The sequence below is a fragment of the Sapajus apella genome, unplaced genomic scaffold, assembly GCF_009761245.1.
Source record: "Sapajus apella isolate SASKATOON/1434 unplaced genomic scaffold, GSC_monkey_1.0 scaffold32, whole genome shotgun sequence".
Classification (NCBI taxonomy): domain Eukaryota; kingdom Metazoa; phylum Chordata; class Mammalia; order Primates; family Cebidae; genus Sapajus; species Sapajus apella.
The window spans coordinates 1,074,319-1,091,709 of record NW_022436972.1 but is presented as its reverse complement, the minus strand read 5'-3'; the positions used below and the strand labels follow the sequence as shown (position 1 = coordinate 1,091,709).

The 17,391-nt window shown below is 41.4% G+C and overlaps 1 protein-coding gene, 1 long non-coding RNA gene and 2 other non-coding genes across 4 annotated transcripts; all 4 read right to left on the bottom strand.

The window, feature by feature from the left end:
• Positions 1-3,132: 3,132 nt before the first annotated feature.
• LOC116562239 lies at positions 3,133-6,138 on the bottom strand. The gene is made up of 2 exons (XR_004273844.1): positions 5,888-6,138; positions 3,133-3,984 (listed from the first exon to the last, which is right to left on the bottom strand). It is a non-coding gene; the product is annotated as an uncharacterized LOC116562239 (long non-coding RNA).
• Positions 6,139-7,281: 1,143 nt separating this feature from the next.
• Positions 7,282-9,615, bottom strand: RPL21 (ribosomal protein L21). The gene is made up of 5 exons (XM_032294372.1): positions 9,540-9,615; positions 9,112-9,173; positions 8,191-8,303; positions 7,517-7,667; positions 7,282-7,412 (listed from the first exon to the last, which is right to left on the bottom strand). Exons 1-5 carry the CDS (start codon positions 9,604-9,606, stop codon positions 7,323-7,325), a joined length of 483 nt encoding a protein of 160 aa, XP_032150263.1. The 5' UTR covers positions 9,607-9,615; the 3' UTR covers positions 7,282-7,322.
• LOC116562583 lies at positions 8,018-8,146 on the bottom strand. The gene has a single exon (XR_004274034.1). It is a non-coding gene; the product is annotated as a small nucleolar RNA SNORA27 (small nucleolar RNA).
• On the bottom strand, positions 8,405-8,472 carry LOC116562577. The gene has a single exon (XR_004274026.1). It is a non-coding gene; the product is annotated as a small nucleolar RNA SNORD102 (small nucleolar RNA).
• Positions 9,616-17,391: the final 7,776 nt, after the last annotated feature.

Below are 17,391 nucleotides of genomic sequence, written 5' to 3'. Positions count from 1 at the left end.
GGATACCTGGCTAGATCAGAACAGGGTGAATTCAAAGTTCAAGGAAGCACACAGCCTCACTTACAATCATGGCTCTTATTACTTAAACAAAGAGTGAAAAACTTATAGTTAGGATATTTTTCTTCATTTTCACGGACAAGTGTAAGAAGGGAAATTGGACAGTAAGAGGTTAATTTATAAATTCACAATCTGTGGTTGTTGTTCAGGACCTGCATGGCAGACATGCAATTTTATCAACACACACAAACACATTACTCAAAGCTTGGAGGTTTCAATTTAATTATCTACCCACTTATAAAACCTAATCTGCAGGATATCCTGATGGAACTGCCCAAGACAGATACGGAACTACAGATCTGAGGCTTCAGAGAATGTGAGCTCGGCAACTGAGTTTCAAGTATTAAGAGAAGGCTAAAGACATAGAGCTGTGGTTCTCAAACTTGTGCACTGCATCTTATTCACTGAGAGCTTGTTAAATACAGAGTGCTGGGCCCCATCCCAGAATTTCAGATTTGGTGGGTCTGCATTTTTAACAAGATTTCAGAACATGATGATGCTGCTAGCTGGGAGATCATACTTTAAGAACCTCTGTCTTAGATAACCCAGGAATAATTTATAGAGAAGAGAGAACAAATGTGGAACATCTAGGAGGAGCCAGAATGAGGGCAGAAGGGGGTCAGATAGGGAGAAGAAACTGAGTAAAGTATGATGGCAGAACCCTCTGCAAGAGAAAAAAATTGTTGGCTCTGTCAAATATTACGTGGATAAAATTAAATTAGAAAAAAGTATCTACATTTGTTAATTAGCAAGTTTTTGGTAACCTTTAAGAGTACAGTTTCATCACAGTGGTGGAGGCGGAAGCCAGATTTGCAGTGGGCGACCAGGAAATTTAGCTATGAAAGGGAGGAGGAAGGCACAGGAAGGGCTGCTTGGTATACTTGCTGGTTTTTCCAAGTCTGCAGGCTGAAGTCAAAAAAGCAGCAAGTTGGGCTGGGCACGGTGGCTCACGCTTATAATCCCAGCACTTTGGGAGGCTGAGGCAGGCAAATCACCTGAGGTCATGAGTTCGAGCAGCCTGGCCAACATGGCAAAACCCCATCTCTACTAAAAATACAAAAAAATTAGCCAAGTGTGGTGGTGCATGCCTGTAATCCCAGCTACTCGGGAGGCTGAGGCAGAAAAATTGCTTGGATCTGTGAGGCAGAGGTTGCAGTGAGCCAAGTTTGCACCACTGCATAGACTAGGATAATCAGTGAAACGAGGGCAGAGGCAAGAGCCCCATCAATGTCACCTCTTTTCTCTGTTCTCCTTTGCCTTCCTTGATACCTTGTTTTGCCTTGTTTTATGAAGGGAGTTGGATCTTACTGTTCCTCCTATCCTGTCACCTCCTTAATAAAGCTTTATGGTGTCCATGTCCTTTCCCTTCATTCCACAGTAGAGTAGGTACTAGTAAACATCCCCTTACTGGCCAGGTGTGGTGGCTCATGCCTGTAATCCCAATACTTTGGGAGGCTGAGGTGGGCAGATCACTTGAGCCCAGGTGTTTGAGATAAGCCTGGGCAATGAAATCCCATCTCTACTAAAACTCAAAAATTAGCTGGGCGTGGTGATATGCGCCTATAGTCCCAGCTACTCAGGAGGCTGAGGCAGGAGGATCACTTGAGCCCAGGAGTTTGAGGCTGCAGCAGCCATGATCATGTCACTACACTCTAGCCTGGGTGACCACGGAGACAGTCTAAAAAAAAAAAAAAAAAAACCACCAAAAAAACCCTTGATAAAGATCTACAGATACAAGTTGATGAAAACTCAGATCACTAAAGAAAACATGTTGGGTAATAAGTACTGTAAAATAAATGCCAGCAGTTTGGGAGGCTGAGGCAGGTGGATCACCTGAGGTTGGAAGTTCAAGGCCAGTCCGACCAACATGGAGAAACCCCGTCTCTATCACAAACACAAAAATTAGCCAGGCGGGGTGGTACATGCCTGTAATCCCAGCTACTCAGGAGGCTGAGGCAGGAGAATCACTGGAACCCAGGAGGCAGAGATTGCCAGATCATGCCATTGCACTCCAGCCTGGGCAACAAGACAGAAATTGTCTTTAAAAAAAAGACACAGCAAAGCTCCTATAACTCAATCTGACTTTGGGGCTGGAAGTGGTTCAAGACTAGGTTGCAAAAATAGCTACAGGACAGATAATGAAGGTTTTGTAGCCCAAGATAATAGTCAGAATATAAATGGTATTCAAAGCCATGAGGCTAAATCTCACCTGGAGTATAAAGGTACTTCAATATTTGGAGGTCAGAAACAGATCCAGCAAAGACTGCAGTGCAGGTAAAAGGAAACCAGGAGAGGGTTCCGGAAGCTAATTGAAGCCATACTCAATAATTAAACATTTCTCCTACCAAAGTAACAAAGATTAAATTAAAATAATCAATGTTATACAAGCATGTTCATTGGAGGGTGGAGTGCAAATTGGTATAACCCGTTTATAAATCAATTCATCAAAATGAATCAACAATTTGAAAATCACATATTCTTTAACCCAGCATTGTGCTTGTGAGAAAATCTATTTTCGAAGATTAATCCAAAATACTAAAATTTTTATGCATATTCACAGTATTGCCACTGTTTTAAAAATTGCTGTGCTGTACATCAAATAGGAAGAGTTCATTTTCTGAATATCTGTGCTAAGGATAGTAGTCCCCCTAAAGCAATTCTGTTTGTCATCCTTCTCTCAATGGCCAACTTCATCAGCCCCTCTGAACTAAGACACCTCATATCCCTGTTTCCTTGTTGACAAGTCACAATTTACTTATTCCACCTGGTGTTGGTAAAATACTAAATCACAGACCCTAAGTGCACAAAGGGCCTCTAGGAATCATTTTATACAATCCCTTATACTCAGATAAGTGACATCACTTTCCTGGTAAGGCAACAAAAAGTGAAGGTAACATGACTCGTTGGAGAACTAACAAAAGAATGTTTAAGGTCTCCTGATCTCTGCACATTACATGGCAGATTTAACAATCCTACTTACTCATATGCAAAATGGTTAGAAGCCCTCAAAATTCAGAGAAACACTATAGTTTTGTAAAGACTGAACACACAGACATATCCATTTTTTTTTAAAAGAAGAGCATTTTTCTCATTATCTTCTCATTAATTCGAAGAGCATTTATTGAATGCTTACTATATTCCAGGCACAAGGAGTGCAAAATTTAGTAAGATCAGTCCTTAAACTCAGGTGTAGTGAGGAAGACAGAACTTTACAAGTTAAAAACACTGTAACAGAAACATCTGTCATAGAAACAAAGATGTGGGGGATTTTATTACAAACAGAAGTAATCTCTCTTCTCTGATTCCAAGAGCTTTCTTCATTCCTCTCCTTAAAATATTTGCATCAGGGAAGGTACCATCTATGAGATAACACAGAGTGAATGCTAAAGGACACACAGGGACTCATCAAGTGACCAAAGGAAAGCCTAAGTGTTTCAGGCAAAGGCAAGTGCATGTGCAAAAGAACTTGAAAAAACGTTTTTCCCTAATACCTAAAGCATAAAGTAGGAAGACGGTAACAGGAAAACAAGCAGAAACCAGATTACAAAGGGTCACATACATGATAGCATCATGTGTTTGCACAAATTCATCCAACTGTCTAAACTCATCAAGCTGTACACATTAAAGGTACAGTTTTTGTTCTTTATCAGTCATAGCTCAACACAGCTGTTACAAAAATAATGTGTTCATCCAGACACTATCCGGCACCCACCGTGTACCCACACACACACTAACTTATTGAAGTCTTTAGGGATCCACTTGGTAGTCAAACAGCACAGTGAATAAAGGAACTCTTTGACATAAGAGTAATGGTTTCAAGTCCCAGCTCTCCCACTTTCTGGCAGTGTGACCACTGGTGAGTTATCCTCCATTCTTGAGTCTTTTATCTGACTCATAAAACATGGTAATCTCCACATTTCAAAGCAGCTAGGATAAAATAGATCAAGTGGTCAACAAATGCTGTTAGGCATACAACGATCATTCATTAACAAGAGAGCTCAGCTTTACATATGCTCTCTCAAGCAGGTAAATAGTAAATAGAAAAATATACCACACCCCTCCTCCCCACAAAAGCGGGCCATATATACTCTTAAAACCTAAACATTAGTAAATTCTAGATTTGCTGGAAAGCAATGGCTTAATTTTGGACATCCAAAATACTCCTGGCAGGCATTTGTGGAGAAATGATGTGAAGTTCTCAATCAGCACTAGAGATTATGAAATAAAAGTTGGTAGTTACTGAATATTTACCATGACATCATGCTATGTGCTTGTAAGTATTCCCATCTAATCCCTACAATCACCCTTTTAGGGCCACTTTTATTATCCCCCTCCAGGTAAGAAAACTGAGTTACATAGGTCAATTTGCAGTGTAGCAACAGAATGAGTAAATGTGAAGCCTAGAAGCTGCTTTAATGAAGGGAAAAAAGAGAAGTGTGACTAAAGGGACAGGGTGTAATGGCTTCAACTAGATGCATGATTGAGCCATGAACCACGATGGGAAAATAAACAGGACTAATGTGGTAATTATGTTTAAATGCAACTCTCCACTACTAGACTGCCTTAGGGGCAGTTATTCAGATTCATACCCAGGTGTGGGGGATTCCAAAGCAGTACATATCACCCATATCACTTTATTAGACAAAACACTCAAGGCCAATTAGACTTTTCCCCATTCATAGCATTAAAAAATTTACTTTTTTGAGACAGGGTCTTGCTCTGTCACCCAGGCTGGAGTGTGGTGATGCAATTATAGCTGACTGCAGCCTTGACCTCTTGGACTCAAGTGATTTTCCCACCTCAGCCTCCCAAAGTGTTGGGTTTACAGTTGTGAGCAACTGCACCCAAACTCATTCACAGCATTTAGTAAATATTACTAGGTCTTTGCCTTACACAGCGAATATACCCCAAGAAGGTAGCAACAGAAGACTGACTGTGTAGAATCTCAAAGGTTGGATAAAATCAGCTAGGGGATGAAATGGACTTAATGCCTGTTATCAAGATTAGTGAGGATGCATTTCAAGGACCCATGTTTGGTAAATAAAGGTTTCCAATTGAATGTTGTTGTTTTAATGTCCTCTCCAAAATTCATGATGAAACTTAATCTCCACTGTTGCACAGAAACTGCCATCAGTCACGCACTGCTGGTAGAAATGTAAAATGGTAGAAAACACTCTGGATAGTTTAGCAGTTTCTCAGAAAGCTAAACATTCAACTACTGTAAGACCAGCAACTGCACTCTTGGACATTTATCCCAGAGAAATAAAAACTTACCTTCACACAAAAACCTGTATATGAATGCTCATTAACAGCCCTAAAAACAACAGCTAACACACCAGCCGCGGTGGCTCAGGCCTGGAACCCCAGCAAGCTGGGAGGCCAAGGTGGAGAGATCATTTGAGGTCAGGAGTTCAAGACCAGCCTGACCAACATGAAGAAACCCTGTCTCTACTAAAAATACAAAATTAGCCAAGTGTGGTGGCACATGCCTATAATCCCAGCTACTTGGGAGGCTGAGGCAGGAGAATCACTTGAACCCAGGAGGTAGAGGTTGCTGTAAGCCGAGATCATGCCACTGCACTCCAGCCTGGGCAACAAAAGCAAAACTCCACCTCAAAAAAAACAGAACAAATACCCCCAAAACCAATAGCTAACAATTGGTAATATCCCAAACGTCTTTTAACAGGTCAATGATTAAACACACCGTGGTATGTTCATACCATGGAATTGTACTCAGCAATAGAAATAAACACGATACAGAAAACAACTTGGATGCATCTTCAGGGAATTATGCTAAGTCAAAAAAGGCAAAGGGTCACATCTAACTTACATGATCCCTATCATTTCCATTCTTGAATCGACAAAATGAAGACTGCTTTGTGCTTGCCAGGGGTCAGTGGGGATGACAAGAGGAAGAGGTGGCCTGACTCTGTAAGGTAACATGAGGTATCTTTTGGTGTTAGAACTGTTCTATATATTGACTTTACTATCTTTCGAGACAGTCTCCCTGTTGCCCAGGCTGGAGAGCAGCGGCACAATCTCGGCTCACTGCAACCTGTCTCCCTCCCAGGTTCAAGCAATTCTCATCTCAGCCTCCAGAGCAGCTGGGATTAAAGGTGCTAGCCACCACAGTTGGCTAATTTTTGTATTTTTAATACAGATGTTTCACCATATTGGCCAAGGTAGTCTTGAACTCCCGACCTCAAGTGATCCCCCAACCTCGGCCTCCCAAAGTGGCATGAGCCACTAAGCCCAGCCTATTAATATCTTGATTGTGACATTGCACTACAGTTTTGCAAGATGTTATCGTTGACAAACAGGATACAGTACACATGGGATCTCTATTATATAACTCCATGTAAATCTACAATTATCTCAAAATAAACATTCAACTAAAACAAAACAAAACAAAAAAACCTCCCACTGTGGCAGTAACAAGAGGTAAGTGAAGGTCAAACCTTCGTAAGACACCGAACCTGCCAGCACCTTTACCTTTGGACTTTGCAGTCTCCGGAACAACCACATAAGCTTCTACTTTTTACCCAGGTCTTTGGTATATTGTTACAGCAAAAGTCTAAGACAAAAGCTATTACCACCACTATTTTCTGAGTCCTGTTCCATGCACGGTCAAAGCAATTCCAAACTAACATGCAACACACAAAGAATGGACGCTTTAAATATTTTTTTGAGATGGAGGTTCTGTTTCCCAGGCTAGCATGCAGTGGTGCAATCTCAGCTCACTGCAACCTCTTCCTCCTGGGTTCAAGCCATCTCCTGCCTCAGCCTCCTGAGTAGCTGGGATTGCAGGCACCTGCCATTGTGTCCTGCTAATTTTTGTATTTTTAATAGAGGCAGTGTTTTACCATCTCAGTCAGGCTGGTTTCAAACTCCTGACCTTGTGATCCACTCACCTTGGCCTCCCAAAGTGCTGGGATTACAGGTGTGAGCCACCGTGCCCAGCCAACAATCAATTTTTTTAGGATTCAAAAGCAAACTCTGGATCTGGAGCTTAAGTGTAATATAATATATTATGTTCCACTTATTTTTATATTCTATTTCTTCCTTGGTGATTTAGAGGGACTATCTTCAAACCAGTACAAATATTTGATATATAATAGCTGCCCATTTTCTAACCAACTGAGTAATTTGTTGCAATAAGCTACCTCATGTCTTTCAGCAAAAAATACATTAAGACACCATACTTCTACTCAATGAAGAAAAACATTTTTTACAGTCCAGAGGTCTTTTATTTTTTTTAACACCTATTATGCCATGAATTCATAGGGAATAGGTTCCAGCAGCTCAGGCTCCTTCCCATTGGTTCTCACAAAGTGTGCTTCTCTGGGTGGAGCAGGCTATTAAAGGGAAAAAAAAAAAAAAGGGATAAAATAATTATATGAAGTGTTAAAACAACCTTAAAGGGCTCTCAGGACCAATGAAATACACACTAAATTCTCACCTGGCGCTTCAGTTGGACCCAGGTACCTTTCTCTTTGGCTTCTTTCTTTTTCTGATCATTTTCCTTCACACGTTTTAGGAAGCTATCTCGGCTCTTAGAGTGCTTGATGTGCTCAATACGCACATTAATTCTCTTGGCAAGAATCTTGCCCCTGGACAGAGCAGAAATTCTTTTAAGTGCTTTATCAAAAACAAAACGGAAACATAGAAACTGTTTTTACAGTTTCATTTATTAAATAAACCATACACCTTTTACCCAGATATGATGAAAATCAACAAAGTATGCCTCAATTACTTAATTTACAATCAATTATTAATCATATCAGAAGAGGCTTTGCAGAACATCCCTACTTTTAAGCTCTCTGTGATGAGATGACAGCCTCTTAAACTCTAGTATCTAACCAAAACCAGATAGCTAATAAAATTTATAACTTACTACTCTTTTTATTCTATAAAAACTGCTTAACACCAAACCGTTTAAGACTTCCCAGGAAATCTGTTTCAATGTTTCCTCTGACAGGATACAAGACAAACACCCAGTTTGCCTGAGTTTTAAAAGGATTATTTCCTTTGCCCCACTTGAATGACCAATAAAGACATGAAGTCCAATTGGCAAAGTGAAAAGCGGGTATGAGGGAATACCAATTAGCCAGGAAGAACTACAACACTACTTACTTAACTTGTTTGTTTACAACAATCCCAACAGCATGCTGGGTAACATTGTAGACTCTTCCAGTTTTGCCATGATAACATTTGTGGGGCATTCCTTTTTGAACAGTACCCATTCCCTGTTAAAGAGACAAATATTATACACCAGGATTTCCCGTTCCTTTAAAAACCTGACTTTAAGTAACTATATTCTAAGATTTCTTCCAAATGGCAACTCAAGAGCTTTCAGAGCCGGTGAAATGTGTTTTTCACATTGCTTCAAGCAATCAAAGAAATCATCATTAAGCTCTAGAGTGCCGGGATACATTTAATCCGGGTCACAGAAGAACACAGCTTTCACTGGAAGGATTTTTAACCACAGTAACAGTAATTTTCATCAACAATTAAACTTTAACATATTCCTTCCTACCTGGCCAAACTCTCATAATTCCCCTCCCTACCACCCAATTTCCACTAGATGTTAACTCCAAGTGGTAATGAGAAAAATTTTAATTCTGCTAAGAATACTTTAAAAAAATCCATTCTAGGCCAGTCACGGTGGCTCATGCCTGTAATCCCGGCACTTTGGGAGGCCAAAGCAGGCAGATTACCTGAGGTCAGGAGCTGGACACTAACCTAACATGGTGAAACCCTGTCTCTACTAAAAATACAAAATTATCTGGGCATGCGTGGTGGCGAATGCCTGTGATCCCAGCTACCTGGGAGGCTGAGGCAGGAGAATCACTTGAACCCGAGAGGCAGAGGGTGCAGTGAGCTGAAATCACACCACTGCATGCCAGCCTGGGCAACAAAGGCAAAACTCTGTCTCAAGAAAAATCTATTCCATACTCTTACAGATGCAATATACACTAGTATACGAATTTCTACACTAGATGAAATCCAACTTTTCTAACTTCTGTAGTGTTATTTCCCCAATTTTATGTTTACCTTGATGTCCACAATATCACCTTTCTTATAGATTCGCATATACGTGGCCAAAGGAACAACTCCTGCAAAAGTAAATTTGATATAGCGAGTATTAAGGCTAAAAGTGTAGAGTAAAAGAAATGCAATTTTACTAGCTTTTAACACATACATCCAACATTTTTTATGGTTACATGCTTAATATCTTGCCAATGTTCAATTTCTCCTCAAAGCAAACTAAGCCTACTAAATCACAACCTCTCTCCAAAGTTTAATCTTGCATCAATATTTAGTCACAAAACTACATAAACTTCATGCTTATTTATTATAAAATAAGTTGGGTAGATGCTATTTAATGCTACTGATACACATTCTATGGACCACAACATGCCGAACACAACAGAACACAAATCTGTGCCATGCTCTCTCTCAGGGAAGGTAAACCTACTTACCATGTTTTCTGAAAGGCCTAGAGAACATGTATCGAGTGCCTCTCCTTTTTCCCTTTGTGTTCGTCATTTTGGCGAATTACTGAAATCAAAAAGCGTAACAGTCAAATACAATTGAAAACTGGCAGTATTCCCCAAAACCCCTGCAATTTCAAATGTTTGCACTTCAGTAGCAATGTGAGGATTGCAAAGTAAAAGCTGGATCACCAAGCAATTACTTCTGCTGAAAGGTGAAAAACCATTATTTTCGGAAAGTCGGTCTTTTGGCAAAACTGCCCAAGTTCTATAACATCAAAGCCCTTAAGTAGCAGAACTTGATACAAAAATCCAAACCAGTATCATTTCCCTATAAGAATATAAAAACACAAAAGGACTTCTACCACCCAATCTAGAATACCAAAAGCATGTAATCACTAACTAGAAGATAATTTATTGGAGAACACAATAAAAGAGACGTACATTTTTTATGTGAATTAAATCTTTCTTGTCAACCAAATTTTCTGTGACAGCGTATTTCAAACAGCATCTATTTAACTGTCAGAAATCTCAAGTCACTTCACATTTCTGATTACTTACTACAAAATGTATATAGGGTAAAAGAAAGGGAAACCCAGGCTTTATAATCATTGACCTAAATTTGACATAGGCTCTGCCACTTACTAGCTGCGAAACCCACCATTTCACCTCTCATCTTCACATGTGAAATGAGGGTGAACACTTTCATAACTGAGGTAACACAAAGAACTCAGAAATTCTTGGCCCCTGTAAAGTGCTCAGTATTAACTGGCAGCTAATTTATCATTATCTAAGAATTCACCCATAGGCATTTAGAAATTAACCTTCCTTCGTTTCCCAAAAGGCCAAAATAATAGTTTTGATGGTCATTCTGACAGAAGTGCTAAAAACAAACAAACAAAAAAACAAAGCAAAAAAAAATTTTAATGAAAAAACGAAAAAAGAAAAAAAAAGATTAAAAAAAAGTGCTATTCCTGGTCATTACTCCTATGATCAGGTAAAATACACCAGTCAGGCTTAGTGTATTAACAACATTGTAATACAGTTTGGTTTCTAAGTTTATTAACAATTCCTTAAGAATGGCTCTCAAAGTACCATTTTAATAAAAATTGTATAGCAAGGAAACATGTTTCACTGAACTCACCAAAGCCAAACCATTGTTACAATGGACGAATCCCTTAAATGGCAGGTACCCAGTTCTAATCCCCAAAGCCTTACAAGTACATGAAGTTCCAATAACTTGTGATAAGTTAGTAAACAAGGAGTGTTACTATGTAGATTCAAGCCACTCTGTGGAATCACCAACTGGCAGAACCAGTTACCTTATTCTTGACTCAAGCTAGATCCATGTTTCTGAGTAAGGGATACATTTTCCACATGGACCCCATACAGTAGAAACTGAACGCGCTTTCCAAGCCAGTGACCCTTCAGTCTGTAGCAGTATTAAAATCATGGCAACTAGAATCCACTATAAGGAGTAACCTGCAGTTTGCCCGACTCTGCCTGTTAACATCCACAAACTAGACAAAAAGATAAACTACGGCTAAATGTTTCCCTTCATTCAAAGCATGCTGCCCTAGAATTTGCAAAACAGTATCTCCTCTCGGTACAAATATTGGTGTTGCAACCTCAAAATACTTTCCCTGCGTCCAATCACCATGTGGGGTTAAAATTTTAAAAACAGTAAGAAATCATCTCATGCATTAACCACGAGTTGGGAGGATTCACTACCCAGAACAACTCCGGGACCCATTCTCCGATCAAGAGCCCGGGTTTTCACACATGTAGGCCTCACAGGAGATTAAAGCAGACACCTGACTTCAAACCCATTCCTACTACCCCTTACGTCCTCAACCAACAGCATCAAAACATTAGGAACAAAAAACCCACACCAAAAGGAGTTAGAAAGGCTTCAGGCCACGCGGCCCCCACAAAGCCTATCTGAGCGAGCCACTCACGGTACCGGGGATGCAACCACGGGGACATAAAACGAAGTCTTTTCCAGATTAACTCGAACTGCCTCACCCCAAGCGACTGAGCCTTGTCTTTCTAGTAAATGTCCCCGGGCAGGGCCGCGACATCGCAGTCGGGTTCTCAGCCCATGGCCCAGGCCCGACCCGGCGCACGCTCCTCCGTCTAGCAGAACACGGCTTAACCCGCCCATGCCAATGGATCCCAAACAGGTTAGGTAGTCTCCCCATGGTCCCAATGCTACCTCTGCGGCCACAAGATAGCGGTTCTAGTCTGTGAAACGCTTAGCGCCCGGGAGCCACGCAGAGGACCTACCTGGAAGATGGCGGTTCCGGCCGAAAGGAAGGAGGTGGGGCCACGGCGGGAGCCTTACAAGGGCCTGTGAGCTGCCCGCGGCGCTGCCTGAACGAAAAGCCAGCCAAAAGCTACTCCTTTCTAGGGAAGGAAATAGTCTCTGAGAATAAGGAGAGTCTGTGAGGATATTTTTCTTTCTTGCGAAAGAAAGGCGACCGGCCAACACAAGCGGACACTTGTATCGTGTCAGACAGCCCGGAAAGGGGCCTTCGAGGACGGCGAACAGGACGCTGACGTCCAGAACGTGCTTACGTGCTCCTTTGCGTCTCTCTTTACGCCGGAAGCTGCTTTGTATCTGCGCCTCACTACGGAAGACTGTTGCTGGTGCTGCTGAAAGGGCTAGTAGCAGCTGCCTATTTGTTTCCAGAAATAATTTGCGTGGGTACGAAAGTCAAACGAGAATGAAGCAAGTATATTATCTAGTTTGTATGTCTTTAAAGAGTTTTTCCTCCACACGTCTAAACATACGCACCTGCTAGTAGGTGCGCAAATGTTAAAACCTCTTTGGAAAGCAATTTGGCAAAACCTAGTAAAACAAGATATTCAATCACTAAAGCCCAGCACTCTGCTCCTACCTATACGTCCTGTAGAAACTTTGGTAACTGAGCAAGGATGTATGTAACAGCGCTGTAGGTAGAAGCAAAAAATTAGAAACGTCCATCAATAAGAGAATAAATACTTTATGGGCTGTTAATAGGATGTAATGTTATACGCCAATATACCAGGACTGAACTCAGAAATGTGATGAGGCAAAAAGAGAAAGATGTAGAAAAATAGTATGACAATTCATGTACATTCAACTCTAAAACTTGTCAATTGCTTAGTTATATAAACGTGTAAAGTCAAGAAATGCAAGAGAATGAAAATCAAATTTAGAAAAGCGGTCATATCTGGTAAAGAGGGGACAATGAAGGGAGGCTCTAACAGTATTGACCATTATTAAGATATTAAATATATAGGTGGCCATGGTTTTATTAACTACACCTTTAAAAATATGTATTTTCTCAATATGGTTTATTTTTAAGACTCTCCTAATTTTTTTTAGAAAATCCGGAGAATTCCCATATACCCAGCATCCAGTTTCCCCTGTTATTAACGTTTTATGCGAATATGTTACATTTGTTGCACTGCTGTTAACTAAAGTTATTTTATTCAGATTTCCTTCGATTTTACCTAATATCCTTTTTCTGTTCCAGGATTCCATCCAGAATACCACATTACATTTAGTTATCACATCTCCATATATGCCTCTTGTGGCTGTGGCAGTTTCTCAAAACTTTCCTTACTTTTGATGACCTTGACAGTTTTGAGGAGTACTGGTCTTATATTTTATAGGATGTCCTAATCATGGGATTTGTCTGATGTTTTTCTCACGATTATATGTATTATCTTTAGGATACATTTTTTTAAAATCAGCTAAGTAACAAAATCCTTATCTGATTGAATATAAATAATACCGCTTTTGAAATTTGCATTTCTTCGACTCACTCTCCTGATGCATCTGGAAGTTGTAATTTCTAAAAACTACATCGGCACCATTTTTTTTTTTTTTTTTTTTTTTTTTGAGACGGAGTCTCGCTCTTGTTACCCAGGCTGGAGTGCAATGGCGCGAACTCGGCTCACCGCAACCTCCGCCTCCTGGGTTCAGGCAATTCTCCTGCCTCAGCCTCCTGAGTAGCTGGGATTACAGGCACGCGCCACCATGCCCAGCTAATTTTTGGTACTTTTAGTAGAGACAGGGTTTCACCTTGTTGACCAGGTTGGTCTTGATCTCTTGACCTCGTGATCCACCCGCCTCGGCCTCCCAAAGTGCTGGGATTACAGGCTTGAGCCACCGCACCCGGCCACGGCACCATTTTTTAAATGTATACATTCTGTGACCACTGTCATCAGCACTTACATCATTTCCTGAAAAACTTGAGGAGGAAAAGGATTAGTATTGATTCCTTCAATACATTGACTCCTCTACCTTCACTGTAACCGTTAGCCCTTAGCTTCTATATTCATCTTTAGTCAACTTAATTTTCTGTAGTTAATCATTACAATTACACCCTTAGCAATCACTACCTCAGGTCACTTTTCCTTTCCCATTACTTTTTTCCTTTTTACTTTTTTGAGAGGGAGTTTCGTTCTTGTTGCCCAGGCTGAAGTGCAGTGGCATAATCTTGGCTCACTGCAACCTCTGCCTCCTGGGTTCAAGCAATTCTGCCTCAGCCTCATGAGGAGTACCTGGATTACAGGCACCCGCCACCACACCTGGCTGATTTTTTATTTTTAGTAGAGATGGGGTTTCACTATGTTGGCCAGGTTGGTCTCAAACTCCTGACCTCAGGTGATCCACCCACCTCAGCCTCCCAAGTGCTGGGATTATAGGCGTGAGCCACTGAACCCAGCCCCCATCACTTTCTTAGCATGTATAGAACCTTGGATAAATGCAACCATGACAGTCCTCCACAGCTGAGCACCATTGAAGAAAATCTTGTGAACAGGTCGTCTGGTGTGATGACAAATCACAAACTAGTCGACTACCTGTGCACTGCAGTGTTTTGCACTTAGATATGGTTTTTTTTTTCTGAGCCCATAGGATGTTCTGAAAATTAAGATATTTTAAAAAATCATCAAGATTTCTGGCTTCTCTTGAAAAATCAGGAGATCTGGCAGCATAGAGCTGATAGTCTGGGTGGCAGCACTCCAGTGGCTGCCCCTTTAGATGGGGCATGCATTCTTGAGTTCCTCCATCACTCAGTCTGCTTCAGTCATTTACCTGTCTGGCTCCTGTTGGCATTTGTGTTTTTAGCCCCTCCTATAAATTCATGATCAACCATTAACAAATGGGTACTTTACTGTTTAGCATCCCCACTGCATTCCCGGGTTAATCTGCTTACCTGCTGTCAACTTGAAAAATGAAGCTTTTACATAATTAAAGTTAGTTTTATTCAGAAGTCTCACTGAGGGCTGTTCTTTCAAAGGGCTCCAGAGTGATGTTTCAGCGCATTGCTTCTGTGTAGGTTGTGGGGGTTCTGTATGTGTGAAATCTCACTAAAGCTTGGGTGTAAGAGTACGTCTGTTTATAGATTACTAAAGTACATTTGGTTATAGATTGTAGAAGCATAATCACTAACTCTCTCAGACATTATCCTCATGTAGGAAAAGACAAGGTCAAGTTCACTTACTATTTCAGGAACATTGTAACTCAGTCAAGTGACATGGGGGGCCATGTTCTCTATCCTGTTTTTTTATTTTTTGAGATGGAGTCTTGCTCTGTCACCAGGCTGGAGTGCAGTGGCGTAATCTCGGCTCACTGCAGCCTCTGCCTCCTGGGTTCAAGTGATTGTTCGCCTCAGCCTCCTGAGTAGCTGGGACCACAGGTGCATGCAACCACGCCTGGCTGATTTTTATATTTTTAGTAGAGACGGGGTTTCACCATGTTGGCCAGGATGGTCTCGATCTCTTGACCTCTTGATCCGCCTGGCTTGACCTCCCAAAGTGCTGGGATTACAGTCTATCCTGTTTTAAGATTCTTCCCGAAGAGCTGCATTTCATTTCATCACAGTCAGAGGTTCAAGCAGAAATAAGCAAACCTTAACATCTGCTAGTTTGTCTCACATTACTCTATATTTAAAGATTATTTCACGTCATTTCTTTGATTATCAAACCTTTCTTCCGTCTCCCACCTTTCTTTTAGCTGATGACTGTCTCTTTTTTCAGAGAGTCTCTCTTGGTTGCCCAGGCTGGAGTGCAGTGGCATGATCTTGGCTCACTGCAACCTCCACCTCCTGGGTTCAAGGAATTCTCATGCCTCAGCCTCCCAAGTAGCTGGGATTACAGGCGTGTGCCACCATACCTGGCTAATATTTATATTTTTAGTAGCAACAGGGTTTTGCCATGTTGGCTAGGCTGGTCTTGAACTCCTAACCTCATGTGATCCCGTCCACCTCAGCCTCCCAAAGTGCTGGGATTACAGGAGTGAGCCACCTCACCCAGCCAACTGCCTCATTTTTAACCTGTACAAACACGCTCTGGTGCTCCACCTAAAACCTGCAACCCTCTTCTTTCTGACTCTGCTTGATCTCACATTCCCTACTATTGCCCTATATGTTCATTTTTCCTCTGTCAAATGAAAACAGAAAAGAGGAGTCATGAAATTTTTGGTTTTATGCATCAAAAATTATGAAAGTTCAGCAGTGTCATATAGTTTAATACATGAGCACTACTATCACTTTGTCATCTTTCGTTCATTTTTCAGTTTCATCTGACTTCTGTACTAGTCATGCCACTAAAGCTGCCCCTATCAAGGCATCAACTGCTTACATGTTGCCAAAGGCAAAAGACATTCCCTGTTCTTTCATGATCTGCACAAAGCACTGGACTCTGTTGGCCACCTCTTTCTCCATGACACACTACCCTTCCTGACCACTCCACAGTCTGTTTCGCTGTTTTCCCTCCTCTCCCTGTCCTGTAAAGTCACTACCTTTCCCTGGATCTTGGGGCTAGGTCCCCTGCTCCTCTTTCTATATGGCCTTCCTGGGTAATTCTGTTTACTCCTATAACTATAATTTTAAATTTCATCTCTATGTTGCTTACTACCAGATTGATTTGATTCCAGCCTTTCCTCAAAATTTCTATTCAACTTGACATGTATTCTTGGATACTCTTTAGCATCTCAGCATGTCCAAAGTCTTTTTCTTTTTTACTTTTTCTTTTTTAAACTGCCCCTTGTGGAGTAGGGCTATCCCATACACAGAGTGTCTAGAGTAGCCAAAATTAATTGTACATGTCCTTTTTTAAGTTTTAGGATTTTTTTTTTTTGGTGGTGGGGGGAGACAGAATCTTGCTCTGTTGCCCAGGCTGGAGTGCAGCGTCTACCTCCTGGGCTCAAGCCATCCTCCTGCCTCAGCCACTAGTGTAGCTGGTATCACAGGCATGCACAACCATGCCTGGCTAATTAAAAAAATTTTTTTGTAGAGATAGAGTCTCCCTTTGTTGCCCAGGCTGGCCTTGAGCTCCTGAGCTCAGGCAGTCCTTCCACATCGGCATCCCAAAGTGCTGGGATTGCAGGTGTGAACCACTATGCCCAGCTCATAAAACTTTATTTTCTGCCAGATGCAGCGGCTCACGCCTGTAATCCCAGCACTTTGGGAGGCTCAGGCAGGCGGATTGCTTGAGCTCAGGTATTTGAGACCAGCCTGGGCAAGATGACAACACCCTGTCTCTACAAAAAATACAGAAATTAGCAGGGTCTGATAGTATGCGCCCATAGTCCCAGCTACTTGTGCGGGGGTTGAAGCGGGAGAATCACTTGAGCCCAGGAGGTTGAGGCTACAGTGAGCCATTTTCATTCCACTGCACACCAGCTGGAGCGATAAAGTGAGACTCTGTCTCAAAACAAATAACAACAAAAAACTTTTGATTTTTACCCTGAAGCCTGTTTCTGCCCCAGTATTTCCTCCCATTCAGTAAATGGTATAATCAAGAAACCTTGGTTTCATCTTTCAGTTTCCCCGTATCCCTTCCA